The sequence below is a fragment of the Austrofundulus limnaeus genome, unplaced genomic scaffold (assembly GCF_001266775.1).
Source record: "Austrofundulus limnaeus strain Quisiro unplaced genomic scaffold, Austrofundulus_limnaeus-1.0 Scaffold9, whole genome shotgun sequence".
Taxonomy (NCBI): domain Eukaryota; kingdom Metazoa; phylum Chordata; class Actinopteri; order Cyprinodontiformes; family Rivulidae; genus Austrofundulus; species Austrofundulus limnaeus.
In genome coordinates, this window is record NW_013952411.1 from 3,107,950 (window position 1) to 3,117,868 (window position 9,919).

Below are 9,919 nucleotides of genomic sequence, written 5' to 3' on the forward strand. Positions count from 1 at the left end.
CAGCTGGACTGTGGCGGTAAATATGTCCTGAAATAAACATAAAAATCTGTGACACAAATAAAAATATAACCTGGTTTGATTTAACTGCTGCTGAGCAACATAAACACCAAACATTAACTCTCATGAGCTGATCCGTTCTGATAACAACTGACCCTGATTTCTTTTCATATTCAACCCGCCTTCAAAAAGCTCTGCTGGGTCTGAACAGTTGCTCAGTTTAGTGGGTTTTAAATGCAAAGCCTATTTTTCATCTTGTATCGAAAAGAGAAGAAAAAAATTGCCTCAATTAAGTGAAGAACAGCAGCTAATAGGCTTTAATTGGCCTCCATGATTAAACAGGGCTGTGCTTTGGTTTTACAGGTGTACCCCCCTGAAAAGGACGGACAGGTGCTGCTCCTGCACAAACCCTCTCCTCCTTATGGCTCCAAACAATCCAGCAGCAGATCCAGTGGTAATTATTTGTCTGATTTATGGCATGTATGCAGATTTATCAGTGAGTGTGTGGGGGGGGTCTTTTGACTGAACCCATCCCCTGTTTCTGTTCAGCCGGTCATCACCTGCCTGAGACACCAACCCAACGCAGCGCTGCATCCTACCGGGAGCAAAAGGACAGACAAGGTTTTTATTTTTTTTTTATTTTTTTCTGTTGGCCCCTTTTTTCATTGAAGTAACATTCCACATGTCTGATTTGTGGGTTAATTGTTGGACTGTGTTGTTTGTGTGCAGCTGATGGAGCTTTGCGCATCGACATCAGCGTGCATGAAAGAGACCTGGAGAACATGGCCAAAGGTGAGTGAGGCCTCACAGGCTGAAAGAGGAGAATAGAAACATCTGACATTAATTATCTGTAATTTAAAAAAAAAGGGTGCCAAGGCCTGAGTATTAAAGCAGTATTATTGCTTTTTTTTTTGTTTATTTGTTCAGCATATTTGTCAGTTTAAATGCTCCGCCGCTTTGGAAAAAGAAAGAAAAATTGAAAATATATGCACTTTTTTTTCCCCAAAACATAATATCTTGAGACTCACAAAAAGTTGGACTTTATTGAAATGAAGTTTTTATGGTTTGTACGAAATCACTGCTTCGTTTCTTGACTTTTGGGGATTTTGCCGTTCAAATGACTGTTTTTAGAAATATCTAAAATGTTCAAACCTTTTGAACAAATAGTACTCTGAGTACAAGCTAATTCTTTTAACATGTCACGGTTTTTGCACATTTTTTATCTATTAAAATTTTAATTAAAAAAAGTCAGAATTAAGACAAAAGATGTATGTAGCACAATGTGATAAACAAAGAAAACGTTTGGGAAAAAAAGCATTATATAAATAGATAATTATAAAATAACTATTCTCTTTTATTTGAAAACATAAGAAATTCAATGATTTCTTTATGACACTGCATAAACCTTCACTTTACCATTTTACTCTTCACACTCAGACTCAAACCCTTCCACTTCTCTATCGCCTGAGAACATATTGATTTAAACATTTTCTAAAACTGACCAACAGATCTGCTTCCTTTGATTTCATCATCTAAACCACATGTGTTAAACTCAAGGCCAGTGGGCCAAATCTGGCCTCAGTAACATTTTATCGGGCCCCAATATTTTAAACAGTTTTATGGTTTAGGGTTAGCTGTTTTTGTCATTGTATTTATGCAGTTTTTTTCTCATCAGTTGATTTTAATTCTCTTCCATTTTAAAATCCAATAATTAAATTTTTGTAAAGATTTTCTTTTTTAACAGATTTGCTGGATGGTGACAAAATGTAAGAAATATTAATGAAATTGTGAGAATAAGGCCCAWTGAATAAAAGACAATGGTGCGTTTTTCTAATTTTAATCTTTTTTCTTTGTTATAAATGTTAAAACATAGTTTGGAAAAGGGAATCTGTATTTCTTTAAGAATAATTTGTTAGACAACATTTGAAATCAATAATTTTTTCAATTAATTTGAACATAAATTGATTGGCTTTGACCAGTTTTTTGAATTTTCTCTGGTAACTAATTTTTGACACTAAACTGTTCCTCAAAATGGAATGCATATACTCTTTCAATTTATTCAAGTGTATTTAAATTTATATTTTCTTTTGTGGTTTATATGCATCTTTGTTTCTTTTTTTTATGTCTTCTGAACCTTAAAGATCTGATGAATAATTTTCACTCAGCGGTTGTATGTTTGAGGCTTATTTTTCAGTTTGTTTCTGTCTGCCTCTTTTATAAGTGTCTGGTTACCATGAAGACCTGAAAGCTCCACTGCCAGCAGCTTTAACATTATAGTTTTTATCTGAATTATTGTAATTTGAAGTCTGATGTGTGGATTTATCTTCCAAACTACTCATTTAGTAAAATGTATTTTTGTGTCTGTTCCATCATACCTTCGATAAAAACATTAATATTAACGCTGATTTGCGCCTCACTGGATCGAGCAGCTCTCCTGCTAAAGACCATGTGCCAAAATTGTTCACGTGAATTTGCATTTTATGGGCCTACAGTGTTTTCCATAGTTGTTAACCACTTAATCACGAGATGTAGGAGTTTTGACTTATTATTGTAAGGGGGAAATCGTTTAGAGGCTATTAATATTTTAACGAACAGAGCCGTAACCCCGAGGCACGCCAGCTAATTATTTTACAACGCTTGGAAAAACCCCGGGACTCCATTATTATTATCGTCTCCACCTCCAGGCGATGCGTGGCAATTACTGTGGCAGCCAGCGAGAGGGGGGGAAAGAGCTGAAATGGTTCTTATTGAGGCTGGAGACGCACCTGAAGTCGACTTACTGAGCTCCAACACAGCTTTTTATGAGCTGAAATTATATGTATTTATATAGGGTTGTATCTGCAGACAGAACGTGGTCACRTGTCCCAATCATTTTGTTTGTTTTGTTTTCCAGAGGAGCTGCAGAAGCAGCTGGTGGAGCAAGTGGAGCTGAGGAAGAAGCTGGAGCGAGAGTTTCAGCATTTAAAAGGTAAAAGAAAAAGTGAGTGGATTTTAAAGTCACAATGAAATGAGGCGTCTTGATTTACAGAGAGCGAGGTTTGATGTTTTTAATTTTTTAAAATCCTTCCAACATTCAGCAAGTTTCCGTGTGACAAGGCCTTGTCTGTGTGTGTCATTAGATAATTTCCAGGACCAAATGAAGCGTGAGCTGTCCTACAGGGAGGAGATGGTCCAGCAGCTGCAGATTGTTCGAGGTTAGTGCACCTCTAAAAAAAAGATGACGTTTTGGTTATTGCCAGGTTCACAATGTGGGATTTTTCGGCCACCGTTGCTGTGATCTTTCCCCATCCACCTCCATCTTTATTAGTGTCCAAATATCTAAAGCATCAACGTCAGCGCTTAGTGTATTTTTATTGTTGGCTAAAAAATGTTTTGTGATGTATTTGATGCTCCATCATAAAACATCGTACAGTCTGCTCTAACAAACCTGGCGTCACAGTGTGAGGCAGGTTGCTATCAAGACTTTAGGACGTAGAGCTGAACGATGTGGACGGTCCGGTTGTTTACGAGAGCTGAAAAAAACCACAGTTTGAGCAAGGCATCACACCGATATTTGATCTGGAGTTAAATGCTTTTTTGGTTCATGTTTAAACAGTCAAAATAAGCAGGTTTTATTGGTATTAAAGCAACAAAATACTACGAATGATATTTACCACTTTACTTACTTTTTACTAAATGAAGTGGTTTTTTTTTGTATGTGCAGTTTACTCCCAAGGCCACTGGGCTGCAATTTTTGTGCAAAATTTGAGCTATTTTGCTCTGTTTTGGAAAACACTTTTTTTTTATTTTCCACCATCCATTTGACGCAGTCAGAATTTCAATAATGAAGTTTATTTTGCACATTTTTATAAAAAGGCTTAGTGAAAAGCGTAGAAAAACTAAATCTAACATTTCATTTTTAGAGTGCAGATTGTCGCTCACTGCTTGTTGAAGCTGTAACAAAAATTATAATTTCAACTATGTCGCTCAATCTGAGCCAACTGATTTCTAAAATTCATTTAAAAAAAAGGAAAAGTGACACTTGCATATTGAAATAACGGCAGTCTAAGTTTTCATGTAAGCTCCACGTCGATTAGATGAGYAGATTTAAAAAAGAAACAGGTGAAACTGAAACTGCGTTGTTTTGTTTGCAAAGGTTATTTTCTTCTAAATCATGCTCTGGAAAATTGAACGGACAGCCCATTATGCAGAGCTGTATCGGTTACATGCAGTAGACAGCAACTAATGCGGCCCGTTAACGGATTGGTTTAATGTTTCATTTGTTTAAATACAGGGTTGGAGAACACGGAGGGGTCACTCTAAATACCACCGKGGCAAACAGCATACATTACACCCCTCCACTTAAGACACAGCTTGTTTATTTGTTTTGTTTTTTTAAATAATCAGTTTTGACCACTTYTTTTATTTTCATTTATTTTATTTTTTATATTTTTTTGATAGACACTTTGTGCAGCGAGTTGGACCAAGAGAGAAAGGCTCGTTATGCAATTCAGCAGAAACTAAAAGGTAATTTTTGTGGTCCAAAACAACAACTCTTTTTTCACTTTTCTGCCTGCTTATATAAATATGCAAGTGCTACTTTTTTTTTGTTCTACACCTCTTGTGATCAGTGGTCCATATTTGCAGTGAGACAATCTTTTAGCATCTGTCTTAAGGCGACACTCATAAGTCCATGCAGGCAGTGAAGGTATCACCCAGCACAATGTTTGTTTCATGATTTTACCAGCTGTAAAGCATTTTTAGTGTGAGCAATGAGGAAAACCTTGCACAGTCAGTGTCACACATTTTCCTGTCTGGTGTTTCAAAACCTGAAGTTCAGCTCAAGATCCTGGTTTTAATTTAAAAAATGCATAAAAATGAAATAATTGAAGATATTCAGGAAAGCGCTAATAAGTACAAAATGCATGAAACAAAACCAAAATATTGTTTTCTGCTRATGCAGATTTCACTGGTGCTTTTTAAATGACGTCATCTCATCTCAGCGTTTTCTGCAGCGTCTCGTTCTCAAGTAGAGAATCAGCTCCATCAGCTGTTTCATACAAGGAAGGGAAAAGCAAATCACTTCTCCTTTTCTGTTTAAAAACGTATAAATGAAAAACGTTTCAAATTAGTGTGATTTTTGGGTGGAAACATAGGAAATACAGATATTGTACACTGTAAAAAATGAAATGTTGGATTTACTTAACCATGTTATGTGACCTGGTTCCACTTAACTGAGTTGAGTAAATTCAAAGCAATATACCAGTTTTTTAGCCAAAGAACATGAATATGTTGCTTTGAATTTACTCAACTCAGTTAAGAGGAACCAGGTCACATAACATGGTTAAGTAAATCCAACATTTCATTTTTAGAGTGTAGTTGAAAAAGAAAACTAGCTGTAAGATTTAAAAACATCTATATTTTTCATCATTTGCATGTTTTTGCATAAATCCCATCTGTCAGGTTTTGTAATGACTTTATATGGGAACGTGTCAAAACGAGCTTGTGACCAGAGTTYATTTATTTAAAAATATTTTTATTTTGTACCCTGAAAGGTTTTATTTATAAGGTTTCTGCCTGACAGCAAAATGCGAGCTGTAAAAACAAACATATTCTTCAACGCTTACACTGAAGTCATGTCAAAACTTCATTATATTGTGATGTTGATACAAAGTACAATTTTTTTCAAATTATACACTTGGCACTTGTTTACCCCATATTACGGCTTTAGAAAATAAGTAGAATTATTAATTTTATCTCAGATTTTAAAACTAAACCAAGAAAGTAACAAATGAGATAAAATGCGTAGTTTACAATGAAACGATACTGTTTAAAGGAGGAGCGGCTTGAATCTGTTCAAACGGTGTTTTAAATGAAAGGTGATTTGTCAAAGCAGCACATGTTGATGCATCTCAAAAAAGAAGGAGATCTGATGCTCATCGGGATTAGAAAAACACAAAACTTTCAGTTTGAACTTTTAGGACTGAATGAGTGCAATATGTAGGAAATAAATGCAATTTGTCCAGAAGCTGATCAAGAAAATTCACTCCAAATGCAAACTGTGAAATAGGCTGCTATTGATTAAATAAAGACTAAAAAACTGGAGCGTGAGCTGCAAAAACCAAAGTTTATTGAAGAAACAGAACAATAATGACAGCTGTGTCCTAACTTGTTTGTTCTCTCGTCTTCATGCTTGTGAGGATTGTAATCTTCAGACAGACACCGCCACATGCAACACCATCTACAGTCAAAGGAGGCTGAGAGCTTTGAGATTTAAAATGTTTTAGATTTCAATTCATTCCTTGATGTAGACATAAAAGCACTGGTGAGAGAAGAAGTCAAAAAGTTCACGTTTAAAAGATGTTGAATGAAGCAGCTGAATATTTCAAACCAGTATTTATTTATTTTTTTATAAAATCTACACRGAGCTGCTGGCTGTTCAAGGTGAAGCAAGGTGATGAGATGTGTATTTACTTTGAAATATCACAGTCATGGTGTCAAACAAAAATCTTTTATTCCTCGTCAGTTTTGCATTTAAAGCAGAAAAAAAAATCAACAAATACTGGAACACATTCATTTGTCCCTTCAAAGCAGCAAATAACCCAAATATTCAGTGGAAATAAAGATGACTTTTTATTTAGTTAAGAGAAATCCGGCCGCGGGACAAACTGACTTTATGGTTTTACAGCAAGTTATTGGACTTTAAACGACTCAGACACACTGAGGGGTAAAATGTACAGATTTCTGATTCTTCATTTTCAAATTCACAAGACAAGAATATGATCTTTTTAAAACTCCCCTGCATGCATTTGTCTGTGGTATTTCATCTTCCAAATATGGGAGGTTTTTAAGAAAGTAAAATTTCTTCATGTGCTATTATTCAAGGTGCTTCACACCAAATTAACTTCAGACACAGGGTAAAATAAAAGCAAAAAATAATCCAATAAATAAATCCAAAACCGGATGCTGCCCAACTTCCAGGAACACTCAAAAAACTGATTGCATAAATATGTTACCTTTACTCAGGTCAKYYGAGTGGAACATAATTTTTTAATTAAATCYATTATATTTGTTTTTTGAGTCTCAACATTAACCTTTGCAAACAGTAAGATTTTTGTGAAGAAATAACCCCAACGACTCACTAACAAGAAGCGTTTCCAACAGAGCTGCTAAAATCCAGCCCTGTGAAGGACTCCTGACCTGTTCAGATTCCACCGTTCCCACAGTGACGCTGCACACCAGCTCCTTGTCACCTGGAACGAAACGAGGCTAAAGAAAATGAAAGACGTTGAAACAAGTTCACTTGTTGGAATGAAGAGAAGTAGGGTWGTCTGTTGAAGTTAAACACACTGAGAAAAAGAAGACCAGCAGAGCTTTAACCTAAAATCATCTTATGTTAACAAAGGATAAAGATCCTGTGTGGTTTGTGCTCAGAGGATGTGTTGTGGATGACTCTCAGCTACTCTGCAGCTCTAATTTTAGTTCAGTCTCCATAAAACTGACGGAGTTAGTTATTTGTCGTTGGCTAAGCTCAGTCAGCTGTGAGGTCGTTGAAAATCTGGCCACTGGTTCGTGACGTATGTTTGCTAACAGACAAACAGGATTAACTCCAAACGTTAATGCAATGTAAAGTTCTGAGTGTGTGTTGGAATCGGTCTTGRCTGTTGTACCAAACGTTAGCTCAATCTAAAAAAAAAAGAGTTAAAGCCATCTCTGTTTTCTGAGCTTAGATGGTTGTTTTAAAAAAGGGGTTTATTGTAAACATTATCAGTTGTTCATCAAGTCATTGTCTTCTGAGAGTTTAATTTAAACCAAGTCCAGTGGTTTGTAGGATATTTTTCTAACAGACGGGTCAGTATACCAGGGTTTCATGCCAGTATGTCTTCCTGTTTGTAGCACTTGGAGAATGTGTCATGGTGACCTTTGTGTATGGAGGACTGAAACTGACTTAAAATAAAAGCAGCAATATACTGTATATAAATGGACCAATAAATAAATAAATACACTTAACTGCACTATCTAATTTAAAAAGGGAGAACTTTGCTTAATGTTTAATAATTTAATTAATTAATTAATTTTTCCAGCTTAGTTCCAACAAATTTTACTGTTTTTGAAAATATTTTTATTTCATTTTTTTTATTGTTTTATCCCACAAGTCTATTTTCACACGTGTTCTGCATGCACAGTCGATCTGCGCATGGATCCAGCTCCTAACTGTCTGTTGACCAATAGGAGAGGAGCTGAGCCAAGAAGGACCACCCACCTTATTTGCATAATGAGGCAGAAATCAAAAACAAGAGACAGAGAAATGTAGAAACAGCACATCAAAATGAAAAGACTTTTGGGAAAATAAACAATTTAAAAAATTTAAAAAAGAATTAAGAGACACAAATGCACGTAAAAGTACAAGGAAATTTTTTTTGTTTAGAACAGTAATATTTTAATTATGTGCCTAAATATATAATTTGTTAGAACCAAGCTGGAAAAATAAATACGAAGGTCAATAAAATGATGAAAAATGAGATAAAGTTTCCCTTTTTTAATGTAGTATATTTATGTATATATTGGTCAATTTATATACTCCTGCTTTTATTTTTAATTGTGTCAGTTTCTGTACTCCATATGAAAAAACATTAAAGCAAAATATCAAAACATATATCTTTGAATTGAGCCATAACCCTCCTGCTGCCTTTGGGTCAAAATAATCCACAAGGTTTTATAAGGCCTTGTTGATCATTTTGACCTTAGGGCAGCAGGAGGGAGAAAGCTGGTCATGTAGCAAAACAAATCATCCCAACAAAAGATTGGTAAAGTTTTTGAATGACCAACTAAAAATCATTCCCATGATCCCGATTAGCCATATATGTAAATATATATATATATATATATATATATATATGATGTTCTTCTAAACAGATGAGCAGAACTGATGAGAAAACATTTAGTTTACAATATTTCGCCATTCACAGATGTGCAACATGTGATTTTTTTATTTTTTAGTTATTTAACAAATATTTTGTCAACTTCCTTTCATGATTTTTGACTTGTTCTTCAAAAGCCAATCACTTTTAACGTGCATGAATATTGCTTTGGAGACAGACATTGCTACAGTTTTAGAGATGAAGCAACATTTCATGTTTGATGATTTTGATTCTTATTTGTGAGAATGTTGTCTGTTTTCTCCCTTCCTGCCTGACCCCCCTCACCACCCCCCACCCCACCCCACTGATGGACCCCTTCATCCCCAGAAGCTCACGATGCTCTTCATCATTTCTCCTGCAAGATGCTCACTCCTCGTCAGTGCTCTGGAGCCTGCACCTTCAAGCCCCCGCTGCTGCCCCCTTAGTGCCACCCTCCACTCCTGCAGCTGACCCCAGCATAGCCAAAAAAAAAAGATATTAAATTTAAAAAAAGAAGCAAGAAATAAACAAAGACCAAGAGCTCTCACATGTTCACCCCCCACCTGTAAACCTGAGGAGCACCCTGCTGTACAGATTTATCACCAGTAGAACTTGTGAGGACGTGGACACACGAGGTTTTGGCAGTGACCTCGCCTCTGAAGAACTGAACTCTTGTGTTAAAGAGATCAGGATGCAGTTTTACGTGGAGTGGGCTTTTTTGTGTGGTTATCCTGAAGCTGCACAGCTCAAACCAAGGAGTGTCACTGAGTTAAAAAAACTCTTTTGCTTAACTTGAGAAGGAAAATACAATATATACACACACATACACACACACATATAGGCTATATATGTTATGTGACAATGTGCAATGGCTTGTATAATTGTGATATTAAGTTAAAAACAAATGTCATCCTTTAGATTTTGTTGCTTCTTCAAATACGTTTTTACATATTTGGTATTTATCTGTTTAATTTATTGTGAATGTTGTTGAGCACTTTAAAACATTTCTGAATTTGACCATGATGTCCTAAACCAAATTATTC

At 35.6% G+C, this 9,919-nt stretch overlaps 1 protein-coding gene across 10 annotated transcripts in view; it reads left to right on the plus strand.

Moving 5' to 3' along the window:
- Positions 1 to 9,919, plus strand: part of skor1a (SKI family transcriptional corepressor 1a) — a 19,793-nt gene that overhangs the window by 4,446 nt on the left and 5,428 nt on the right. The window contains exons 3-9 of one of the 10 annotated variants that reach the window (XM_014001532.1): positions 361 to 451; positions 547 to 618; positions 727 to 789; positions 2,891 to 2,977; positions 3,117 to 3,191; positions 4,438 to 4,503; positions 9,225 to 9,389. In XM_014001532.1, the coding sequence (XP_013856986.1) occupies positions 361 to 451; positions 547 to 618; positions 727 to 789; positions 2,891 to 2,977; positions 3,117 to 3,191; positions 4,438 to 4,503; positions 9,225 to 9,322 (552 nt within the window). In that variant the 3' untranslated portion in view covers positions 9,323 to 9,389. Of the gene's footprint in view, positions 1 to 360; positions 452 to 546; positions 619 to 726; positions 790 to 2,890; positions 2,978 to 3,116; positions 3,192 to 4,437; positions 4,758 to 9,224; positions 9,390 to 9,919 lie in introns of those variants that run through there. The other 9 variants (XM_014001533.1, XM_014001534.1, XM_014001535.1 and 6 more) reach the window with 9 other exon arrangements.